The following is a 26,300-nucleotide window of genomic DNA, read 5'->3' on the forward strand; positions in this document are numbered from 1 at the left end:
AATTGAAAATTTAAAAAAATTACTTTTTGATTTGAATGATGGCGAAAAAATATTAATTCTAAATTAAATTATATTTCTTCATCTTTTTATTAAATGTTTGAGTATAAAATATTTCATTTTTATTTCTCAATTCGGTATAAAATAATAATAACAAAGAAATAAAATTAATTAAATTATTTTTTAATGCATTATTTGCAACCCTGTTTTAACATTTAAGCTATTTTTGGAGTTATGGGATATATTCCCCAAATTTTTATACCCTGAACGGGGTATATTACAAGTAAGTTTACCGCGAAGTTTGGCACACCTAGAGGGGAACTTCGAAGACCCTATAAAATAGAAATATAAATGATCAGCGTGACGGGCCATGTCCCTCTGTCTGTATATACGCGAACTAGCCCTCAGTTTTTGAGATATATCTCTGAAATTTTGCACACAACCTTTTCTCTCTAAGAAGCTGCTCATTTGTCGGAATGGCCAATATCGGACCACTATAGCTTTTAGCTACCATACAAACTGAACGATCAGAATCAAGTATAGAAAACTTTTTCATTCGAAGAGATATTTTTACAAAATTTGCCATTCAAAGCATAATTACAATATCTGAATAAATTTAGATCGATGCACTATAGCATAAGTGCCATGCTTATACAGTGCAAACGGTCAGATACATGGACATGGTTATATCAATTCAGCTCGTCCATTGATCATTTATATACAGATATACATTGTAGGATCTCCGATATTTCCTTCTGTGTGTTACAAACTTCGTGGCAAACTTATTGTATTATATATTTACTCTGTTCAGGGTGGAAAAAGTCAAACTTTTGCTTTATTATTTAACTGAAATAATACGAAATTTCCATTTAAATTATTTAAAACTAAGGAAACACTCAGTGGTACCATTACCATTGTAAGCCACTGTAGTCAAAAATGACACATTTAGTACTTGTTTTTCCCCGGAATAAATAAATAAATAAAAGAAAATAATTTCACTAATACTTTATAATATGTGCATGAGTATTTACGTTTGTGGGAGCGCATTTATATATTGAAAATTTTAATCGTTCATTGCTATTCGTGCAATTCTGCAACTTTCAGCTAAATATTGAGCGATTTGCTCAGTATGAAATTCGCTTTCGGTCGGTTAGCATCGCTTTGGAGCGAATGAACAAACAGGCGAGTGTGCGAGTGTGCGATCCGTGAGATATTTCACAGAAAACTCAATGAAACTAAGAAGAAAAGAGTAGCTACTAAAAAGCTAAACAATCAAACTCAAAAAACGCCGACTCAAAAGAGCAAGCAAACCAATAAAAAGTATCAAGTTTAAGGTAAGGTTTTGATAATCGTAGTGATCTTGGTAATGTTTATTTACACTCTTGTGTATACATATATGTACATATGTGCTAAGTCTATTTACATTCGCTCACACTATTGCCAAATATTTGATGCAAATCGCACGCATCACATACGTTAGTGAATTATGTATTTATAAAGGGTGATTCATTGCACGCAGGTATATCTGCTGATTAGATTGTGTAATTTGCAGAAAAAGGAAAAAGAAATCAAAGTGTTTCTATATTTTCTTTCTTTTAGCTCTTTTTTATAAAGTTCAGGGAAGTTCTGCGAACTGTTGCCATTTTTAAATTTATCATATACAATACATACATATGTTATCAACCTTAACTGGTTTTTCTTAGAAATCAATTACACGACTCAGCAGTATTTCGCATGAATCAAGTGCCACCCGTTTGAAAATTATACGTGCATTCAGTGTATGAATATTTATATATGCAGTTTTAATAACAAACTCTAAAATTTGTTTGGCTCCGAGCGAAGTGTCTTATCGGAGAGCACAACAAAACGTCCTCTCGCTGCTTTATTTATTGAGCACTTTAAATGAGTATGTGTAAAGTTTACACGTCAACAAACATAATTAAGTATGTAAAACTTAGATGAATATAGAAGTATGGACTTCTTACCAACTAAATGAGCAAATCGAATATACAACGATGTGCAAACGTTACAATTTAATTATTACCAAATACTAACAAGATATCTCATATTTAATTAGAATTGCTTATGTATGTATGCATTTTATGTAATTTATAAAATTTAAATAAGGGGTTTTCCAATAAGAATTTGCAAGATGTTTTTAGCAAAGTACATATAAACTTTATTTTACTTAAAGAATGACTAACCAAAGCTAGCCTAAGGCATACCTAAACTCGCTATCAACGGCATTGTGTCGCTTCGTGATAAGACTAGCATGGATGACAGGCGATAGCGGAATTGCAGGTAACTGCAAAGCAGATGAACTCCCAAGAAAAGGCATCCCGCTACCAATAAAATGGGTACGGGTTGGATCTGATCCCCTACTAATACTGGTTTGCTGCGCTTCGCGGGAGCTTGGCTAGCGCTGTGTTACCATTAGTTCTCGCTCTATCGCAAGACCGTTTTTTACCTAAAGTTAATTGCAGGAGGCTTAGTAAGCTCTTCGCCCTCAGTAAACTTACCCTTTTCTTAAATGGTCATTGTCTTATCGGTGCCTACGCGGTAAGGTTGAGAATCCTTCCGCATCCTGGTTGTAGAGGCTGTTTGGAAGAGGCCGAGGTAGAAAAATCTCAACACTTCTTTCTTGATAGCCCGAGATCAATGCTTAAACCTATGGGAACCTTCTGCAGACATTTCGGTGAGCAGGTGGAAATAGAAATAAAACGCCTAAGCAGTTTTGTATTGATCTCAAAGCGCTTTGTCGACATACAAGATCCGATTACAGGAGTTTTATTAAAAAAAAATTAAAGTTTAGCAATTATAAATGACTACGATAAAACGTTTACTAAATTTCTTCGTAGATTGTGCATTTCATGCGACTGAATTGGCTCAAGTTCTTTGGTTAAAGTATTAGATTTGAAAATTCTGTTATAGTGGTCCGATCTAAACAAGTTCTTCGGAGACCGCACCATTGCCTTAGGCAATAACCAATGCCGAGTTTTGGGAAGATATCTCGTCAAATGGAAAAGTTTTCCATGCAAACACTTGATTCCGATCGTTGTGTTTGTATGGCAGCTATATGCTATAGTGATCCGACAGACATGGTTAAATTGACTCAGCTCGTCATGCTGATCATTTATATAGGTATATATTTTATAGGGTTTCTTTATAGGTGTTACAAACTTCGTGGCAAACTTAATATATTATTACCCTGTTCGGAGTATAAAAATAATTTGAACGATAATTGTTTATTTGTAATTACATATAACGGGAATAGCGTCACATAAGATCCCCGGCCATTAGAATAACATTCAACAACTTAATTGAACTAATTGAAAGGCCAAGATGACGCTTCATGAAACCCTTCATTTTGCAAATATCGTAAACCAAATGATTGCGAAATGGCATTTCAAGAAGTGTACACACTTAAGCTTACAGTTATTTACCATTGCAAGCACACCCGCACACGTGTGTAAGAGTGGACTTGCATACACATTTCATCGAGACACTTGACTGGAGTGATTAAAAGCCTTTGGCGTTGCAAGTGGTTTCCAAATTCAGCACAAACGTTATTGTAGTGCGCGCACGTTGCATGACCCGCAATAAATCGGAGTGACCGAATATATTGCGGCATAGATATATAATATCGGGCTTGTGCCGATTCCCAGCTTACTGAACAATAAAAGCTTTTAATTATAAAGTTAAGTTACAAGTTCCACCCTCTTCATAGACCGTACATTGCGGGTGATCAATTTCATTTTACATTCGCAATTTCCTGCAGGGTGCATATAGATATTGACGCTTTATTTCTGGAATTTCAATTTTACACTTGCATTGCAGTACACGTAGTCCTACTTTGTATGTGTGTATGTGTGTGTGGTTTGCAAATCAACCAGCACTTGCTTCCATAGTCTTCTAAAGTGCGGCGTCCGCGCAATTGTGTGCACCAAATGCTTCCGGAATTTCGATGGCTGCAATGTGCCCGCATACACACATATTCATGCTCATAACACTAACTGTGTTGCCTTAATTTTTGTTTTACCTGTTTTTGATTTTCTTTTTGAATTTCATTTTCTTTATTTTCTGTAAAATTTTCACAACTGAATGCGGTGTTGCAAGGAATTTTTACGAGCAAGCGTTGCTGCCACACGCCGTTTTGACTCCAAATGCACTGTAACGATGCTCATACGCGTAACAGGGTTACCCAAATTCACATTTAACATAACTTAATAATATAAAACGCCTTCGCCTTGGATCACTAAAGTATCACTTAATTAAATAAAAATAGATAAATAAAATGTGGTAATTATCAAGATAAGGTGTCAATAAGATTTAGAAGAAAATTGTGTAATCCAGCGAAAGCTTCCTTTTCCCAACAGCGGAAACTCTATTTTGGACCACCCTTTATAACACACTGGCTCTGCCTGTTTTAAGTGCGATTTTTCTTGCCACATTTTCTTTCGACTTATTTATGTTTGTGCGTGCGCAATGTGTTGTTTTACTACCTTCTCTGTTTTGGTTACGGCATTCTGCCTCAACTCGTTTGAACGTGCAACCGACGCATACGAGGCACACATCTGTGCGTGTGCATGTGTGGAAGCGAAACAAAAAGGTGCTTAATAAAGTTAAGCGTAATCACAATTAACTGCACACCATTGCAAATAAACAGACAATCACAACTGAGTAAACAACGGCACATCGAACAAGCAGACAACTCTACCGTCACAGCAGCGGCCCAGTCAACCATCAGCCTCTTCACGCTATACACCTTGTGAACGCACCCTTAACTAGTACGTCTAGTTTTAGGTGTTTGAGAACTATACGAGAACTAGAAGCTTATATTTCGAATAACAAAAACTTTGGAGAGATCTAAATTTTAATAATTTTCTGAAAACAGTCTGCGGAAATGGATTTCTCCGGTAAATGTACGATGGATTTTATTATCGGAATTATATTAAGTTCTGTAACTTAATTATCTGATTAACTCATTTACATATATAATTTCAAGTGTTGTTGTAAGCTTTGACAGCTCTAACTCAAGTTCACGGTCCTCATTGAACCGCTAGTTTTGGTCGGATTGATTTGAAAGGTGGGTTCTCGTTGTCTCAGTAATAATTTAAAACCCTCCCCTATTCTTATTAAGACATTCGGCTTAGAACTTTCGGTTTAGAGTACGTGAATCTTTAAGCGCTAAAATGTTTTGCATATGTAGCGTCTTTTAGGCTGCAGCTTCTTTAACATGCTATGATGGTTTGAAGAACCTACAGAGTTAAGGATCGTTGAATTCCAATACCCGATGATTATCTTTCTGTTTATTGCCATTCATAGCTTTGTGTCCAGTCTGAAAAAAAGTTTGTAGTTCAGATCTTGCAAATTTCACCGGTTTTTTGAGGTCTTAGAAACACAATTATTTAAAATCTTTATCTAAACATAACTATATATGGTAGATGCTTCTAAAAATCTATTTTATGCGATCAACAAGTATATTTAATACTCAAAAACAGTTATAAAACTGGAAACTTAATAAGACGATTTTTCGAAAATGGCACTTAACGCCGCTATAGTTTTTTACACCGATATCATATATGTACACATACATATATGCGAGTCAGTAAAGTACTAATGCTCCAAGTATATAAGTAATGATATATGTATATATACACCTGTTATTTTGTAAACTTATATCAACATACATATATATTTACATATTGTATGTATATCCACACGAATTGTTGCACCATCAGTGAGGGAAAGACGTACGAATAGATAAACACGACAGCGACTTGCGGTGATGGTTTTAGTTTACTAAACAAATAGTAGTTAATGCTGTACAGCTGAGGATAACAACGAGTCGTCTCGTCGTACATACATACGTATGCGTGTGTGTGTGTGTGCGAGTAAACGAGTCCATATCTCCTGCAGCTGTTTAGCAATAACAATGTCTGCTAGCATCTTTTACAAGAGATAGTAACTGAAAATGCTCCAAGTTTAGTTGCTAAGACTCACGACTCACGTGTGTGTATGTATTTTCGAATTTGAAGGAGATAACTGTGTACGGGTGTCTACCAAAATACATGCAGGTGAATAATAAATGTCTTGTGATATGTCAAAGTTTCTTTCGTTATTGCAGGACTTTTGGATAGACTTACGTTAAAACTGTGACATTTGTGTTCAAGGTCGGCACTTAAGATTACGGTACATACAGGGGTTACATTAAAATATAAAATATGAAGTAATATACTTATAATCTTGTGGATATTAAAATAAAGCTCCTTCTGTAAACTGCATCTAATCAAAATATTTCTGAGTCTGTTCTGCAAGCAGTCATATATAAAATTTTAATTATTTAAATTATTTATAATTTAAAATTTGTTTTAATTTTCGTTCAGATTTTTTTAAAATCTTTTCAAAACTTAAGAATATTTTAATATATATCTCTTGATATAGCACTATTATAGAATATGTATATCACCGATATCGTCCAATAGCAGATTTTGAAAGATTTCGTGTTATAGTTGGATGCCCGAAGACTCATTGCGGAGTAGAAGGCTAACTTGCTACAATACTCAAAACCGAGAAATAAGTTTTTCATAAGATTGCGTCAATATTCTCGATTCCTCTTTGAGATATTGCTACCTCATAAAACTCATTCCACTTATATTCAGTTTTGTTATACTTGTAATTAGTCAAAATTTGCCAATGTGCTTAATTCAACAAATACATTATTTTCGGGAGAAGAATATTTGTCCAGTTAACAGTTTGGTAATTCTCAATTCACACATGTCTACAGTAGATTACATATGTTAAAAGAATCAATTGCAGTCAGGTAAGGCAGTCGTTTTCTGCGGAAGGATTGCAAATGGATTCTAAGTAATAAACGTGAAGCCGGAAGAATCTTTGTTTGTCCAAGCAGGTTTTCTACTCAAACACACTTGTGTTGCGATAAATAGTCCAGACGCAGTTAGAGCCTGAAATTATGATGAAATGTGAGAGCACATGTGTACCTGTTCGCTCAAAGTGGTTGCCACACAAGCCCATATATCACAACAAAGTGGCAGCTAAACTCACCTAGCCGACGTTGAAAGCCAGTCACACATACACACACATATGTATACATTTGTATGTGTATGCACAGATCTCATCTGGGTGCAAAGGTGTGCTGTTACGCATGCTGGTGTGACCAGAAGTACAGAAAAAAAACAACAACTCGAAACACATGTAAATGACTTCGCATGAATATGTATGGTCGCATGTGTGCTTGTGCAACCGCAAATGGTGTGAAAACCCAGCAATCACGACACACAATACAGCAATACACAGCGGCAGCAATTACTGTCCATAACAAAAGACAAAATGTAAACAGAGCGACAGAGGTAGAGTGGCAAAGGTCTCGCGCAACGGCATCTTACCCACCTAACTATCAGCCGGTCAATCTGCCGAGTGAATAGCGGACTGTCGACTGTGTTGCATACAGAAAATTACTTTGTAAAAGAAAGAAAACACAGTGGCGTTTGTGTATCTGTGTCCTGTGCCGTCTCGGTTCAGAGGCTGAAAGCCGCAGAGAATGCTTTAGCGCTGTTTGTTTGGCGAAGAAAGAACATCGCATGGCAAACAGACGAGCCGGTCAGCAAACACAAGCCGACGGCGAAGGAGGCGACAGCGGTGGAAGCGAACAGACACTTATTGGGCCCAGCGATGACTTATGCAGATAGCACGAGGTGCGCACAGCAAGTGAGCTTAAGCATTTATGTTTCCACCGTGTGGCAAGCAATTCGGTGAACCGCTCGGTCGCATACTGAAGGCGCACACATGCAGCACTGAAATGGCTACCAATGGCATTGGCGCACCCACCGCCACCAACAGTCAGCCATACGGTGGCAGCAGGTCACATTAGCTGCCGAAAAAGTTCGGCGCAAAGGTGGCAGGAATGTGTGGTAGGCATAAGCGATGGCCTGGTAGATTTTTCATGAGTCTTGTTTTACTCAAATATACTCATTAGGGTGTGTTAAAAATGTGGTCTGGAATTTCAAGTCGATAATATTTGCATCTTTTGGTTAAAAAACTGTTTTTTGTCGAATTACAATAATAAATCTATACCGGATATTATTATTAGGAAGACACGAAAACTATAGCTGTCTTCGATTCGTCATTTCTTTACTAGCTTCTGCTGTCTTGTCAAAAGAATAACATGTGTAAACAACAACAAAATTATCGAGTTGAATTTGTACGAGTGCCTCATTGAAGTGGTATAGCCGCTATCTTCAGGAGGAAATGTTTCTAAACGGCTGGTTCACCACCAAGATTGAATAATTTCAGCCTTGGGAGATTCACTTTCAAAATTATCAATTTAAATTTATTCGTGCTGACAACAAAACAACATAAACGGCAATGTAATTAAAGGCCGAGTTTTTTGTATCGTTGGTTTGGACCAACTATCTTCCTCTTGTTTTTTTTTTAGCAAAGCCAACTTCAGTCACCGAAAAGATAAGAAAGCAAAAAAAAATTTGGAGTCCCCAGGGAATAACCCTCGAAAAGCCTTACAACAAATACAAAAACGTCTCTCTCTAACAAATCTTTTGTGGACTATATCTTTCTCATTATTTTCTTGAATTTGAATCTTTATATCAAAACAGATTACTTTTAAGTCCATTATCTACGAATAAGTAACTCCTCCGAAAGCTTTTATTTTTCACAAACGTTTTTTTTTTTTGCGCACCCTAATGCAGACTACCTATTATATGCATACTTGGATATATAAAGGTACACGTGTAGACCGTGGTCATGCGTATGAATATGCATACTAGTACACATTTTCAAGAGACACCGCACCTTCACATTCTTCTGGAGCTTTTGTGCGCACAAATGGGCATTTAAGTAATTTGCACTGCTCTCCGGTGGCATGCAATTTTTCAAATGTGTAATACGAGCAGCTTGTCACACTGTGGTTATTGTAAGTTTTTTTTCCGCATTGGTGTTGTTGTTACGGTTTTTGCTTCTGTCGGCACACGCTGCAGCAGCAATCTTTTGTTGTCAGCTTAATTTTAAGCCACCGATGCAGAGATTTAAGCCTTTCTAAATGCGTGTGTTACACGTAATTGCATTGTGAGACGAGCGCTGTGAGCCCGCCGGGAAATTGTGTGGAAGTTGATAAAAAGATAGAGTGAATTGCAGAGTTTTTTTTTTGAATTTTGGATGCGTTAAGGAGAATTCAAGTTCTAATAACTCGACTGATTTGAAAGATTTGTTCCAATGTAAGGCTCAAGCCAAGTCGGTACAAAATTTTGAAAATCATACTTCATATTCACATAGCTCTCTTTATAAAGAGATGCTAAGATATTGACACCAAATTCACTTCATCTCTCTCTTGCCTAAAATCCGTTTATTTTCATAATACCAAAAGTTTTAAGCTGAAAAACTGTGTTCTTAAATACATTCTCATTAAACAGCAAACTTTTCCGCTTGGGTTAGCATAGCTTGACTTCTGACAAAGCGTAGCAGGCGCTTTTCACCGAACTGCCGCATCATGCAACCTAAGCAACGGCGTTAAGTCGGCAGTTAAATGATTTGTTGCATTTGTTGGCTTACCAAACGAATGCGGTTGCTGCACTTCTGAGCGACACTTCGCTTTTGATATGCATAGAGGTGGCTGTTGTTGTAACTTTTGCATTTTTGCGGAGGCCTTTTACGCGTTAAATTAATTATGCCGACGACGGTGGCACTTGCAGCGGCACTTACTCACTCATGTTGGCCGAGTTTGTTTTCCTTAATGCTTTTTCAGTTTTTGGAGACCGAATCAACCTTGAGTTATTAAAAAAAAATAAAAACTAACTGCGCTTACATCGTTGCATTGTGGTAGGAATTTTCGGTTTTTGTCTCTTCATTCACTCGAGTGCATGTTTTTGTGGAGGCTGAAGAGCCCGAAAAATTCATATGACACGAAAACAAAAACAACAAGCGAGTGTATGTTGGTTGTCATGTATGACAAGTCAGCAAAAATACGCGTAATTAAGTTGCAAGTTGGACCAACCAGCTGCAGCGGCAATGTGACAGTGCAAAAACATAAAAATGCGCGAAGTGCGGCATGCCGACATGTTTTCGATACACACATGTATACATATGTACATCTGCACCACTTGTGCCCACTTGCCACACTGCTGTGGCGCACAAGTTTGAAAAGCTCTTTAGCAACCAATTTGCGATGCAACAGCTGCCACATAGCAGGTATGTTGCCCCGTCAGTCGTCACACAAGTATTCCATGACCGTTATTTATGAAATACACTCGCAAACGCACACACATACGCACACTAGTGCTGAAATGTATTTAAACTCAGTCGTTCCATTATGCGGCAATAATTTCTTAATTTTCACCTTCCGTTCAAGCGTTGATAGCGAGGCATCACCGCTCATTTGCCCTACGCTCTTTCGCATTAGCTTTGCCGCATTGCCGTTCACAAAACGGCGCATTTAATGAGTGAATGAGTCCGTGCTCACTCCACCCTGCAGCTTTGTCAACGGCGCATTCGCTTTATACGCCAACAGTCGGCTGATTTCGTAGAATGTCGGTCATTACTGCATGATTTAGAATAAATTTCTCCCTTTTGATGATGCATTTCTTACTATTTTCCCCAGAATATTCTACATATGAATGTATGCATGTGAGCGCAACTTTATTAGGGGAGTAGGGATTTGGAGAAATTATATATGAAAAATTAGTAAGGAAGGGCTAAGTTCGGATGTAACCGAACATTTTATACTCTTGCAACTTTTCCGAATTTTAATAATATATCTCATAGATTGATCAATACTTTCGACAAAAAGTTCGCAATCGGAAGTCGGGTTCACGTATTCGGTATCTGGTGGCTTGAATAGTTTTGATCCCATTTGAACAATTTTTGGTCATAAGGTGGCACACCGCAAAGGCACTATTCGTGCAATGTTTTAACCCGATATATTGATTCCTTCTTGAATTGTATACCGGAAAGTGAAAGAATCAGATGGAATTTAAATTGTGTTATATTGGAAGTAGACGTGGTTTTTGTCTGATTTCGCACTGTAATGTAGGAATGCCAGTTTTCGATTAATGGCGTTTTGTTGGCGTGGGATTGATCCGATTCCGCCCATCTGCAATACCAACACTGCCGCCAAGGAAATTGGGTACCAAGTTTAATCAAGATATCTCAATGTTTACTCAAGTGTCGCTTGCACAGACTGACAGACAGATAATCACTCGATATTCAACTCATCTTGTCATCCTGATCATTTATATATGTATAACTCTAAATCTAACTCGAATAGTTTTTAGTTATACAAACAACCGTTAGGTGAACAAAACTATAATACTCTGTAGCAACATGTTGCATTTGGTATAATAATATTCTTTAAACTCCAATGAGAAAACCGAAGAACCGCGAACAAAGCCCAGGTTTCTGTCATTGAATTTCTTTGCTTTGTGTTTTTTAATACTCTTTGTAATGAAATCCAAAATAACTGCTTGGAAAACCTTGCCAAAGCTCATTTGATATTTTTTTATTGCAGTTAACAGCCTTAGTAGTTGTGGTCCCTCCCCGCTAGGGAAGTAAGGATTTGAGAAAATTACATGTGAAAAATAATATTTTTTGAGGTCAAAAGAAAAAAACGCAAACACAGTGCAGGTTTCTGCTTTTGATTACACTTGCTTCTAGATTTTTAATAGTACTCCTCATTGAAATTGAATCGTCTAAATATTATATAATATAACTGATTTTAGAAAAAACTTGCTCGAAACTTATTCGACATAAATTAGTCTTACGGATCACAAGTCAATGAAACAACATTAAGAAAGCGAAGAAGTGGTATTCCTTACGGTTGACTGAGCGAGGGAAAATCTTGTGTTAGGTTAATATATATTTACATATGTTAATAAGAGACATTTCGTCGAATATCAGTGGTCGCTCTTCAATTTGTCGCTTCGGAACGTTTTGAACGCTTTTCGACACTTCGAGGCGCACTGATTTTATGATATGTTTGCATGATAAATTGAGATATTACTCGACAACTACGAAGAGGCTTAAGCTAAAATAATATCCTCCAAGGAAGTACCAAGATATCGCTATTGTCAAGCCGCGAAGAAAGGAAACCATACATTAAATCGGACTTGAGTAAAATTGAACTTTGATTTTTTTAAACTGTGTTATCTATGGTAACTATATAAAAAAAAATTGAAGCCAAATTATTTATTCTGAACATCATTTATATAAAATTTGTAATATGTTAGAAAAACACTTTCTACTTGCCTATATCTTCAAAGCAACTAAACTTGACTTTTGTAGTTAGACTTAACATACAGAAGATACGCGTCGAATTCCAAAAGTTATTGATGAAAAAATCTAAAGATCCACAAAATGGTTTGCATGTCCGTAAAATAAAGTTGATAAAGATAGCTGATGCTCTAAAGATTTAAAAAAAAATATAATTGACTTATCGTTCATGATCATGTGGGTATGCGAACGTTTTGTAGAAAGTAGATACAGCGATACAGAATATTGAGCAAAGTAATGCCTTCTTAATAGAAAGTGTATCCAATTCTGCCTTTCAGTAAGTTCTGTATTCTAATTTTTAATCAAATTCGATGCTCTCCACATATAAAAATTTTAACTATGGATTTCGCTTTCGCACAACTGAATTCTGATATGCTTCAAGAGGAATACCATGTGAAAAATTATGAAAAAGTATATACACAAAGCAAGCTCCTCTCACATTATTTCGCATGTTGCAAGTACGAAAACTGTAGCGACAACTCCAAAGCAACATTGAGCGCTCTCACACAACACACAGTGCTTCCAAATTATTTCCGTATTTTCTATTATTATAATAAAAGGTTTATTGTTATGACTATAAAATTACACACAGCAACCATCGGCGACAACAATGCAGGAAGTACGACGAAAAAGTAAAAGGAAGGAAGGAACGAATGAATTGCTGAATTGTTGAATGGGGTGCACATTTGATTGGAGGTTGTTGTTGCTGCTGCTTCTGTGCAATGGACAGGCACAGTGGTGAGCGGCTGCTACTGCTCGCTTCGTTTTGCCGTTATCAATAAATGTGATGTGCCGGTTTTTATCATTAAAGCAGACTTGTGTGCATATTGATTCACTGGCAGCGTTGCTTAAGTGCTAAGGTACATACTTGTACATATGTGCGCTGGTGCTTAACTACACTTTTGAAGCTGTGTCCATATGTATATGCGCTAGTTAAAGGGTAGCGTCATTCACAATATATATTTCAGTATTTATTTTTTCATCCATTTTGACATCTACACTTGGAAAATTCCCAACGCCGAACGATTGCAGCAATTATACTTTAGCTATGACAGCCAGGTTCATTGACAACACGCACAAATAGCGGAATATTTTTGCGCGTAGAAATTCATACTTGTGTCGCGCGGCGTTGCCACAACCCCCAATACTCGCAAAAACACAATCAGAGAACAAATGTATCATGGCGCATTTGCCGCTGCTAAACGACTTTCGCGCTCTAATGACGCGCTGCTGCTGCGAATCTGGTTGTTGCCGCTGGGGCTATGCCGCAGCCACCTAGAATGTTTCCAGCCCTATAAATACATATATACATAGTTATATAAATGTAGTAGGTATGTTTGCGATTGTGTGTATGTCAGATCCGCTGTTGTGAGGCTTAATAACGCGTCGCGCCTCCGGTTACTCAATTTAGCCTACTAATTGTGTTGATAGCGAAGAGCAGCGTTGCTATACGTAACCCATTGGCATTTTATGGAGTAGCATTTATTGCATTTGATTTCGCTCGACTTGACTTTCAGTTCAACTTCCGACCATTCTAGTCAATTGTTGTTGCTCCGCCGTTCAAACACACAAATGAGAGGGTTGATTTAAGTTCATAAAATTGTCATCGTCGCCATTGCTTCGTTCATTATCACACAAACCACCACCAGCATCGCCCATCAACTATTGCCCGTCAGCCGTCATAATCTACACCAGTGAAAGCGGCGACAGCATCGGTGGCAACATCGGGAATGGTACATTAGCTAACGCGCCACCAGCAACCTTTATTTCATCAACGGATTTTTTCCACACTGCCGCATTCCCCTGCTGCACCAGTTGCTTCATCGTTTCTCTCATCGCAATTCAATGGCACTCCACTCCACTTCAGTTCTTCACTGGTGAGTACTTCATGCCACTTCATTGTGCGTTTCATTTCATTCATTGCGGCCAGTTGTAAGTCGTTGTGCGTTGTGTTGTTGTAAATTCTATCATTAGGCCATAAAGGGTGTGAGTTTGGTGTTACAGCGTGTTGCGCCAAAGTCAAATATGTAACGCTTCAACGCGCCTTTTTCTCAATTACACACAATTAGATGCCTCGATTTGTTGTATTGTATTTATCTTTGTTGTAGCAATTTTGTGTGAGGCCAGACTTGCTTTTTTCGTAACTATTTAAAGTTCAATTGATTTAATTAAACACCCAAGATTTTATAGATTTGTAGTACGACAAGTAGCATAAACTGTGTGAAGAAAATCTGGGAACTAGTTGTTCAAAGTAAAGTTGAGATAATAAGAGGTAATATTACTTTTCGAAACGAATTTTTCTTAGATATTTCTTACTTATAAAAGCCCTACAGGTTTGTTCGAGGATTTGATCAATAAAAAGCATAGTATGCTCAACGAGGTAGCCCCAGAATCAGAGCTGCAAAATTGATATCCATTCGAGATAATTCAGCCGATGTATATACTATGTTCAAGTTCATGTAAAGCGCGTATGAATTCATCGTTTCTTTTTAGGCTATTTTCGCCAAGAATCCATAAATTGAAACTTTCTACGACTATATCTTTGTTTACGCTTCTGCAAAGAATATTTGAACCCGAAAGATAACTTTTAAATTAAACCTACGAGTAAATTTTCCACACGAGTCAAAATCTAATGGAGACCGAAGTTTTCTCCATTTATCGGGAACATCGAACATACCAAAAACTAACTGCGAATATCTGGCGTTAGACTATGAAGAGAAATTGCTTTTGAATACCTTTGGTCACTTATCAGTACAAAACAATCCAAGCTGAAGAGATGAAAGTTGCTGAGTACAGCACCAACTGCCGGTACATGGTCAAGTTGAAAAGAAACATTGCAGCCAAACTAGCAACAAACTAGCAACAACAACACTAATATTCATTTTTACAGTTATTCACTCAGGCAGGCGACAGGAGCCCATTAAATATAGCTTCAACCTCTAATCAATCCAAATTCAAATAGTTATCCGCTCCTCTACCCACAAACCGAAGGCCGCTCAGTGGACAAGTGTAGGCACTACAATATAATTCCTGATATTGCCGAGTGCAACGGTTAGACTATTCACTTGGCAATCTGCAATCACTTTCCGGCGAGATTGTGCTTTTATTGTTCTCCTATTTATTTGCAAGCTGCAGAAATTGTTGCCTACCACCCATTGTAAGTGTGTCAATGGTTGCCTGCTCATCGACTGAGCGCACAGACATCGGCAGCAGCCAAGGCATCCCAGGCGGCAATGACGCCAAAGCGTCAATGCCTTCGTTACTCCATTCTGGGCTACTTGACGATACTCGAGCGTCTGCCACTTCGATAGTGGTTAAAGTGCCTGTAAGTACTGCGTAGTCCGCCATACTCTAGCCGTCGGCAGTGCGCGCTCCAAGTACTTCGCAAGCAGGATAAGCGTGAAATGTGGGCTGCTGTCTGTATGTGTTAGTGCTTGTGCTTGAGGGTGGAAGTAGGGCAGTAGTTTTAGGCATTTTTATTATTATAGCACGCTGATATGAAGTGCTGTGGTACGCCACCAGTCAAAACTTGACGACCGACCGACCATGTAGCTGCAGCAGTAAGTGACTCTGTCATACAGTCCGTTCGTTAGTCAGGCGTTAGTCGGAAATTGCATTGACCGAACCGTATTTTGATGATTGTGGTTCGCTCAGTTTACGACTCCAAGGCTTCGACTCTAAGCATATCAATTCTTGGCTATTAATTGTACAACCAATTGGCCGAGCGTATGTGTTAGTAATCATAAAATCATAAAAGCTTTTGCAAGCGTATTTGCTCAGAAATGAATCGTTCATTAATAATAAAAGCAAGTGTAATAAAATTGTAATAGTTGCTCGTGCTCGTATGGCCATATGTCTACAACTACAAATAAATAACTTAATTCCTTTTAGGCCAGCAGGATACTTAAATTTTTAAAAAGCTCATGCTTTCACAAGCTCGGTGTTGTTTGATTACTATCAGTTGGGCATATAAAAAAAAAAATTAAAATATGCCTTATCTCTTAATTGCTGTGAACAGAGGACTAATTCAACGATTTAATAATTATTCATACTGTTAAATAAACGATTCAATTGTGATACTTTATTATCCAGATCTATTTTGGATCTAAGTGTAGTAACTTAGAACCAAAATTTCATAAATATTATTAAATATTTGCAATCCCAAAACGTAATTCATAGTATTTGCGAATCTAATAAAAAACGAAAACAACAAATAATGTTAACTTCGGCGATACCAAAGCTACATATAATACTCTTCACAGATGCATTTTTTGTAGCAACTTGTAAATAAATCTGAAAACGTAACCGTCCAACGTTATGCTAGTTCTTTCTAGCGACGCTGTTTAATATAAACTTCCATCAAGCCAATTTAAGGTTACTTAGTAAGGAAAAAAATCATATCTTTCGATCGATCAGTTTGTATGGCAGCCTATATACATATGTATGTATATGGTCCGGTATCGGCGCTTCAAACAAATGAGCAGCTCGATATCTGAAAAAATACTTGAAAAGTGTTGATGTATATTTTTGAATAGACTAACTACATATAAACCGATCGGTTCGAAAAACGATTTGTATATTTGGGAATAGTTGTACATACATATAATAGACGTGCATTTAAGCTGATTTTTACAATATTTAAGGTACTTCAGAAATAAGGTCTATTGGTACATGAGAATTTATTTATTGAGAATAGCTACAAAATAAAATATATAAATAGAATGATGCGGATTTCGCCTTTCATTAGCGATAGAAATGATTGTCGGACATTTTAGTATTGAAAAAGAAAACCCGTTATATTAGCGGCAAGCTATTGCACAAATAATAGTTTGGAGTTATCGGCAAAAGAGATGCTACCAAAAGAGGTTATTAATTTGTGGAAAAAGTTCTTTTATTACAAAAATATTGTTTTTTTAGCAAAAAAAATGCGATTAAATTTTAATTTTCTCATATAATTCAGTTCATGGCAGAACTGATTTAGGAAATTGCCTACATTCATTTACAAACAAACTTCAATCTAGTAATATTATTCCTGCTAAATAAATCGTAATTTCATTATAAAATCGCCGTGATTCTTTGTCGCGCAGCATTCAACCGAATTTTACTTGCAAATTTTGATTCGGCGTTAATTGGCACACGTTTCAGCCGTAGTGCTCTGGCGCTGGCACTTAAACCTGCACTGCACTTTGCCCAACAAATGTCCTAGACACACTAGCACACTCCCGCACCCACTCAAGCAAGCGCCCCCACATGCACACACCGGTGGCCGCCTGCCATTGACGCTTGCAAGCTCAAGCGCTAGCCAGCAGGACTCGCATTTATCGCGCGTTATTCCGTTATTGTGTTTTTAGCTTGTTCACTCATTCCATTTAGCACACATTCGCTCAATTCGTACTACACCCTCCCACACAAGCACGCACACACACAGACTCACACCCACGATTTGCTTTTTTCTTTTTGTCAGCCATCTGCTTGAATTGCTTTTACTACTTGTTGTTACTATTATTTTTGTTGTTGTAGTTACCGTTGTTCTTACTTGACAATTCAGTTGCGCCGCGCGGCGGTTGTTATTATTCTTTTTTTTTCGCCTCTTCCGTTCGGATCGGATTGTATGTATTTTATTTGATTTGTAATCCACCCCGCCTTAGACTTGCCGTTCTTTATGTTTTGGTTTTCACTAACTTCTGTCGTTTGCGATATTATTGTTGTTGTCACTTTATTGCCTGGTAGTATGCATTTCACTCACTTTAAATTTTAAGAATTTCAACTTGCTCCTTTAATTTTCGATGACACTCCACTTTTAATATTTCTTCACAATTCACTTGACTTTCTTCTATGCACCGAACTTTTTACACTCACGTAAACACCGCATCTGTGTGCAAATATTTTACATATATATTGATTTACTTTCTTTATTGTTCATTTTATTAAGCTATCTATTTTTATTGCTAACAATTTTATTTATTAACAACGTGCGCACACTTTGTTGTTGCATACAGCTTAACGCGTCTGCTGCATTGCATTCGAATATTGTGGACTTTTCTGCGTTGAGTCCGTAACCGTCAACATAAATGTATTTTAAACCACTTTAATTCTTCGACTGAATGCTTATGCTGCGTTTGCCTGGCCGTTGAGTCCGAAACTGTCGGTAGCGGTGGCGCTCGTGTGACTTCCGATGGCTGCTCGTTAGTTGCGAGCGCGAGAGAGCGTAGTCAACAAATACTGCTGAGTGAAGTCAATGTGGGCATCATGTGGTGCGGAATTAGTGCTAGCTGAAGTCAATTGCTTAGCTGGCGATAGTACAGTAGACGCTCGTTTTAGTTAACATGTTTAAGGCTGAGAAGCACTTTTTCATTAATATGAATTCTTCAAATAATATCACACATACATTTCTGACTTATTTGCTTGAATTAAACATTATTCTGATTTTATCTCTTATATATTTATTATATGCTTTAAAAAATTGTGCAGGCACCTTTGGTTTGCCCCAAAAAAAAAGTTCAAGAGTTGTCAGAAATAATTCGTTAACATGATCGATTCACATATGAAAAATTTTAATATTAATTCGGCCACTTAGATTACATCTTAAGGACAAGTGCGCCTATTCATTCCTTGAAAAATGATTGCTGCCGCTAGACTACTTTCCACGATACATTTCAAACAGACTTCCAGCTTACTTTTTATAGATCTCCATAATCATAAGCAGAAATGAAAATCTTCAGTGTAATCTAATTATTAAAGCTCGATTGTATTATTGATAAAATCAATTAGCAAAAGCCGTGATAGAGGAGGTTTTTCAGCATAAAAATGTATTCCGTAGACGACGTGAGTGAGAAAGCCTCGAAATTGTTTAAGACAAATATATTATTCTTAAACAATTCGAGGCTTTCTTAATAGCTGGCGCATCTCACACTGCCATATAATGTCGCCTAAAACTTCCCTAAAAAATCCTCCATTGCTTGCTGGCTTCTTGCGTTATTGCGCAAAGCTAAATTTTTCTTTCCTTGCGATTTTCGCGCCGATATGCCATGTCTTCATCCGCGTCGTCATTTCCGACTTCCGTCGTGCGCGCACCGCTCTTCTCTGTGCATACGCGCTCTCACACATACGTACCAACGCTTTGGTTACTCAAGTGGTGAAAAACAGTTACTTGTCGCATTGTGGTTGTCAGAAGTCACAGTTATTTACCGCTTTATCAGCTAATTAGATTTTTATTGGCAATGTGTAATTTCTGCGCATTTCCTCAAAATGTCTGCGATGAATTTTTACAATTTCCGAACATTTCCACCCACTTCCGCCTGCGCTATAGTATGTTCGCAAACAACAACAACTAGTATGGCTTGAAGTTTTCGTAGAATTTCAACCCCTGTGTGAACACGCTTTCTGGTGCTGAGTGTTTCCGTTTTTGGGCGGGATATACATCAGTCACGAGGCGTTAGACAGCTAATAATGGTGGCGAAATCAAATTGGCGCACTCATCGGAACTCATAATAATAAATGCCACTAACACATTGTTGTTGTAGGTGTTGATATGCACAGCCAACCAGTCAGCTATCGTACATATATAAATGAAAATCAAATCTGAGATTTAGTAGATGAAAGTGAGAAATAATTCGTTGAGACTAAAGATACTTTAGTTTAGCCAAAAATATGTAGTACAATATATATAAATTATTATTTAAACATGATAGGAATTGCGGATCAACTCAGAACAGAACATAGCAATACCTCAGAACGTATCAAAAACGATGGAGACAAGATTGCAACATTCGATAATAAAACAGTTTCGGGATAAAAATTGGAATCTACATAAATATATAACGATATACGCAATCTTGTATTTGGTGTAAACAACCATTTTACGACCCCATTTCTATTAAACACAAAGCAAAAACAATCGTTCTTGGAACGTACTGTGTGATTTGTATTAGACCTGAGAGCTCCGCTCTGTAATGATCCACAACTTTTCCGAAGTTTTGAATCAGAAAATGAAGCTCCGCAGAAAATTCCAATATCCGTTACGAAGAACGGGAGGCTCATAAAATTAAATTTATTGAAGAAACTAGAGAACATTTACAATTCCTACATATTAAATTTTTAAATAATTTTGATTGCTCTTTACGACTATTTTTCTATTATAGATATACAATATGTACACAAATATTTAATAATACATCATAAGATTAACATGGGAGAATTTGGAAATTTGATAAAGTGCACACATTTTTACATTAAGTCGACAAAACTCTAAAAAACAAAAACTTCTTCAACATTAAATTATAATCTAATTTATATTCCTCTTAGAGCTACATGCGGAATTTCATGTATATATTAATACAATATATTATATGATTTCAGATCAACATACTCAAACAGACAACCCTAGATAATGGACGAACGGGACATTTCGATTTTCGGCAGTAAGAAAAAGGACAAAAGCAAAAGCTCCCAAAATCTACAAGCCGAGCCAAAAATACCCAAGGTTTCACAAAACGATAAAATAATTTCACGACCAACGACAGAGGTCGATTATAGAACTGATAATCCATACATCGGTCTTGCCATTGTACTCAACCACAAGAATATTAAGGGGCAAAAGACCCGTAATGGCGCCGAGAAAGATTGCAAGGATATTACAGCTTCTTTGGAAAATTATGGTTTTGATGTGCGCGTTTATAATGATTTGAAAAAGAAGAAAATATCAACGCTTTTAAATTCAGGTACTAGCCTCTGACTTTAGGTCAACGAATTCTCTATTTTTTTATTTCGCTTATGCAGTGGCCACTGAGGATCACAGTCAATATGATTGTTTCGTTTTGGTCGTTATGACACATGGTGATAAAGGCAAAGTATGCGCGGCCGATGATTTTTATTCAACGGAAGAGCTGTGGGAGCCCCTGCTCGGTGACAACTGCCCCACTTTACTGGGTAAACCGAAATTATTTTTTATCCAGGTAATAGCGAGGGGTAGATACATTAAAAGAATACTCAATTTAATGTGAACCATGTTTCATCCGCTCCTATTTAAGGCATGTCGAGGGAAACGCATACAACAGCCTGTGTTGATAGCTCCACGTACCTTTTCCCAGAGAGCGATGTTCTCAAACTCTAGTATGTCCGAGCGAACAATTTATGCCATACCAACAACAGCTGATATTCTGGTTATGTATTCCACATTTGAAGGTAGAGATGACCAAATCATATATAAAATATATTTATTATTAAAACCTTATAGCTGAAATGACTGTCCGCTTACCACTCGTTTACGAATAGGTCTATTACGTGTGTACTCTACTTACTTCTATCTTCCCTCTCTCTTTCCTACTAACTTAATATATTCAAATATTATTTAGAAGCACTTATCTATGTCTATTTTCGTATAGATTACTACTCGTTTCGGAATAGCGTTAGTGGCGCCTGGTTCATACAAAGCCTTTGCAGTATTTTGAATGAGGCAGCCGAGAGCAAGGAAGCACAAACCGATGGAGTCGAATTGCTGCGACTACTCACCGCCGTTAATCGCAAAGTGGCGTACGAGTATCAATCCTACAGCGATAATGAATTGATTAATGAAAAGAAGGAAATGCCGAATTTTATGTCGACACTCACCAAAACATTCTATCTAAGGGTCAAGCCGAAAAATGCCGATGCTAAAATCAACGATTTTCCAGATGACGATGAAGAGAAGGACTTTGAAACAAAATTAGATCGGATTTTCAATATGAATACAGAGTATTCTTCACTATCCAGTGGTCCGCAGCATTATATTTAAATGCAACCATTCCCGACGAAATCATTATTATCCTTTTCTGTTCTTATTAGCATTTACGATTTTGTGCTTCGTATTTATACCACCAAGATTTCATATATTCTTCTAATTTTAAGTTTTTGAATAATAAAGATATATTTGTACACCCAGAGAAGTAGTAAACTTTTAATATAGAAATCTGTATAGGAAATATTTTCTTTAAATATGTTTTATTTTTCTCTTTATATACATGGCTATCTCCCTTAAATACTAGTGAGAGAGTAAAATCGTATTAACACTTTTCCAACTATTCTCTATCTAACATCACCACCGATAAGAATTCTAATGATAAGATAAAAACCCGTTCAACCAAGTGTTAATATTTCAACCAAATGCAGTCCAGCAGTTCGCAACGAAACTCCAACGCCGATACTACATATAGGTTCAGTGCGAATCGGTTAAACGTAGTATTTAGTACAACAATTTCAAAATAGGTAACTGTAATCCATATAAAAAGAATCGGAAAAACGACGACAACGACAAGATGTCTGATGAGACTGATTTTGAACTTTTCTCCGGCAAGAAATCTAAAGCCAAACATGACAAGGCTGACGCCGCTAAAGTGACTGAAAAAACACGTGACGTCACCACAGCAACGAATCAAATAATTCAATCGCGCCCCACCGACGAAGAGTTCTATCGAAATACTAATCCTTATGTGGGAATTGCTGTCATATTCAACCATAAATATGTGAAGGGTCAGAAGGATCGTGTGGGCACGGAGAAGGATCGCGACACGATCGCTGAGACGCTATCACTATATGGATTCGACGTGCGTGTCTATAACGACTTGACCTTCGAGAAAGTGGACGCGCAACTAAAAGCAAGTAAGTACGGACATTTTTTCAAAGGAAATAAGTTGATTTCAGAAAACTATGAAAAACAGAAAACCTACTCATATATTATGGGTAATAAACAGTAATTAATGGTATGTAGCTGTAATTCGCCATTCCGCTTGCCAATACGGTATAAAAATGTTTGTGGAGGCACTTATCACATCGTAAATATATGAATATTTTTTTTGAAGATAAGAAATCGTATATGAGTAATATTACATATTTATCTATTGACATCGAATTGCAATTGTTTGCTCATTTAAACCAAAAAACGTATAGTTTTGGATGCGGATTTTTGTGCAGTGAGAAAAAATCGAGTTGTTTTGTAATTTTTTTATCAAATTAGCGAAATTAATGGATATCTTATCTGAAGCAAAGGTGTCGAAGGTGTTAAATATGAACAACTTGAAACAATTCTGCTACAATTGTTAATGAAACCCACCTTATTGAAACCTTATTACCAACTTATTTTAAACTAAAAAAACATGAAACAACTGATACCCTTACTCATTGTAGCCATTTTAATGGTAGAAAATATTCTGAGCTGTGCGCATTTTATCAGACCATTAGACAAATTTTTTAACACGTGTGTATTTAAATCTAATATATTATATGTATATATGTTCTCCGCCATTATTCGCAGGGTTAGAGCAGTTTTAGTACTTCTGAACCATACCGTCTGCTAATTAGGTTGTGATTGACGGCAATATTGCTGGCTGCAGCTGAAGCAACACAATTTTTTGATACCTTCTTACGAGTAGTTGAAAATAGCACTAAGACTCTACTCTGGCATTCGTGACCAAATTCGTTAGAGTTGCATTATATATACTTCTGAATAATTTGCGAGTCCGATTATCCAACTTACCCCATTGGCAACATTAACCTACGTACCTCAATTGTGGTACTCCAATATACTCTTATCAACAGAAATACTGCAAAATAATATTTTTTGAGTAAAATGTATTTTCAGTCGCCAAAGAAGATCACACCGCAAATGATTGCTTTGTATTGGTCGTTATGTCTCACGGTGCCGAAGGGCGAATATTTGCCAGTGATATGAGTTATCCCGTGGAGCGTCTCTGGCAGCCATTTTTAGGCGATAATTGCAAAAGCTTAATCAATAAGCCCAAAATTTTCTTTCTACAGGTAAACTATTGTACTACATAAAACTTTAATTATTATTGTTAATAATTTCTTGAATGCAAATATTTTTAGGCTTGCCGCGGTGAACGATTGGACAAACCAGTCGTTTTCAACGAATTCTCTGTGATGACACGACAAATTCGCGCACCCAGTCAGGCCGACGAAATCCCACCTGTGATAACCTACGCCATACCGAATACCGCCGATATGCTAGTGATGTATTCGACCTTCGAGAGTAAGTCGCCAAAAACTATGACCTCTTTTAGAAAAACACTTATCCATATGTGTATATGTTCTGTAGAGTATTACTCGTTTCGCAATGTGGAAAATGGCTCGTGGTTTATTCAAAGTCTGTGCGATGTCTTCATTGCGGCCGCAAGAAAGCCGGAAGCCTACGACAAAGGCTCCGATCTGTTGCGACTGCTGACCGCTGTCAATCGCAAAGTAGCCTACGAGTATCAGTCCTTGGCCAAAGTGGAGGTATTAAATCAAATGAAGGAGATGCCGAACTTTCTTTCAACGCTCACCAAAACCTTCTACCTCAAAGTAAAGAGTCATCCCGGCAAATGAGTCATTGAAATAGTACAACACACACCCTTTTTTGGCACACAATTTGGTGAAGTTCGCGCACTTGTGTATATATGTATGACAACAAATTTCTATATAACGGGAAAAACAAATCGCTTCTTTATCATAGCTTTCATTGACATTTAAGTATGTGTGTATCCACATACACACAAACATTCATAGGAGACTTAATCTGTAAGCTGTTTTTGCTGTTGTATTCAATTGCAAATCGGCTTGCCTGTCTGATCAGTAAAAAAATACAAAAAAAAAAAAAATACCAAATTGGAGTGTTTAGGCTTTACCGAGCGCAAAAACATATTAAAAGACATTTTCCTTTTGGTAAAGATAATGAAAGATATAACGAAAACTTATAACTGTTGTTAACATTTAATTTATTTGCATCTTATAAAATTTTTACTAACATTATTGTTGCTATTTTCTATCACACAACGAAAATATATTCAATAAACCGTTATTATTTCTGCAACCGCATTTTTATTTATTTCATATGTAGATTGACTCATTCGCCATAAGAAGAGATTAGTTAATTATCAGAAATATTTACAGTAATTCGATTTATTCTTGCTACTGTGTGACTCAATATTTATGCCGTTTAGCCATTATTTTTGGTAATTAATATGACATCTTTTTCATTGACTACCTTACATCACTAAAACATTGAAAAAACAATATTACTGTTCTTTGTTTGATCGATTCCATGTTAAAAGCGAAGGTGGGCCGAATTACTTTCTGAATCGGTAAACTTTTTTAGTTTACTTGAATCGCGGCTACGGAATCGTTCAAAATATTGCAGAAATATTCTGACGAGTCTACTTTATCATAAGCACAAGTAGTTTAGCGGCAGCCGAAGCATATAAGAGTGTATGGCAAATTGGATTAAGCATTTGCAGGTTGCTATTGGCTCAAAAGAAGCCTACTTTGAAAGCGATATTGAAAATTTGTATTAAAATACATGAAAGTGTTGTTGTTTTTGTTTTTTTCTTTGTCATTTCTGTTCAAATTTTATATTCCAACTACATATTTTTTGAATAGTCAATCGACTGTATTTATCACGTTGATTTCATCTCAAAACTCTACCTTGAACTCGTTAAAGATCATCGGACAGATTATCAGACAGCTGCAATCTCTACCCAGCTTTTCAAATAACAAAACAAAAAGAAGGCAGTGAATGTCAAAGTCAATCAAAAGCGAAAATTTTCAACTCCTCCAAACGTGCGATATTTTGGTCATATTATATGTGACGTGGACGATCGGTCAACAATATTATTTATATAAATTACACTCGTATAGTAAGAAATTGGAATCATCACCATTAAGCCGATTCGATAGATCTCAAAATTCTTAGCGTATTGATCATGTGACTCCCTCTACCAGCTTCTATCAATACATTTTAGCGTCTTAGTTGTTGAGAAACCATGTGATGACGATCTATGACTATCTCACTCCTCATGCTCTACAAATTTCGAAACAAAATGACGGTATTTGTTGCCCACGACTTTTTTAACACAAGTGAACGGCTGTTTCGTAGTTTTTTTGAGTAGAATGGTACCAAATTGAGGTTAACAAAAGATGCATCAAAAACTCAATCGGTTATTAAATGTCAAAGCCATAGTTTAGATACCGATATAGAAGAC

General features: G+C 36.9%; 3 protein-coding genes across 19 annotated transcripts in view; 2 read left to right on the plus strand and 1 right to left on the minus strand.

The window, feature by feature from the left end:
* LOC106614530 (collagen alpha chain CG42342) overlaps positions 1-18,404 on the minus strand; it is a 175,302-nt gene extending 156,898 nt beyond the window's left edge. For 15 of the 16 annotated variants that reach the window (XM_070105766.1, XM_036369794.2, XM_036369737.2 and 12 more), the window contains exon 1: positions 17,828-18,404. The gene's annotated coding sequence lies outside the window, so the exon portion shown is untranslated. Of the gene's footprint in view, positions 1-17,815 lie in introns of all 16 variants that reach the window. The other variant, XM_036369704.2, reaches the window with a different exon arrangement.
* LOC106615221 (caspase-3) lies at positions 1,118-22,214 on the plus strand. Of its 2 annotated transcripts, XM_070105769.1 has the most exons (5): positions 1,120-1,331; positions 20,650-21,011; positions 21,070-21,245; positions 21,321-21,474; positions 21,675-22,214. In XM_070105769.1, the coding sequence occupies exons 2-5, from the start codon at positions 20,681-20,683 to the stop codon at positions 22,061-22,063; spliced, it is 1,050 nt and encodes a 349-aa protein (XP_069961870.1). In that variant the 5' UTR covers positions 1,120-1,331; positions 20,650-20,680; the 3' UTR covers positions 22,064-22,214. The 2 variants fall into 2 exon arrangements, with proteins under 2 accessions (XP_069961871.1, XP_069961870.1); XM_070105770.1 differs by lacking the exon at positions 21,321-21,474 and having other exon boundaries at positions 1,118-1,331; positions 21,070-21,219.
* Positions 22,215-22,425: 211 nt separating this feature from the next.
* On the plus strand, positions 22,426-25,132 carry LOC106615177 (caspase-3). Its single transcript, XM_014231270.3, has 4 exons — positions 22,426-22,926; positions 23,906-24,081; positions 24,151-24,313; positions 24,380-25,132. The coding sequence occupies exons 1-4, from the start codon at positions 22,584-22,586 to the stop codon at positions 24,646-24,648; spliced, it is 951 nt and encodes a 316-aa protein (XP_014086745.1). The 5' UTR covers positions 22,426-22,583; the 3' UTR covers positions 24,649-25,132.
* Positions 25,133-26,300: the final 1,168 nt, after the last annotated feature.

This window comes from Bactrocera oleae, chromosome 2 (genome assembly GCF_042242935.1).
Source record: "Bactrocera oleae isolate idBacOlea1 chromosome 2, idBacOlea1, whole genome shotgun sequence".
Classification (NCBI taxonomy): Eukaryota; Metazoa; Arthropoda; class Insecta; order Diptera; family Tephritidae; genus Bactrocera; species Bactrocera oleae.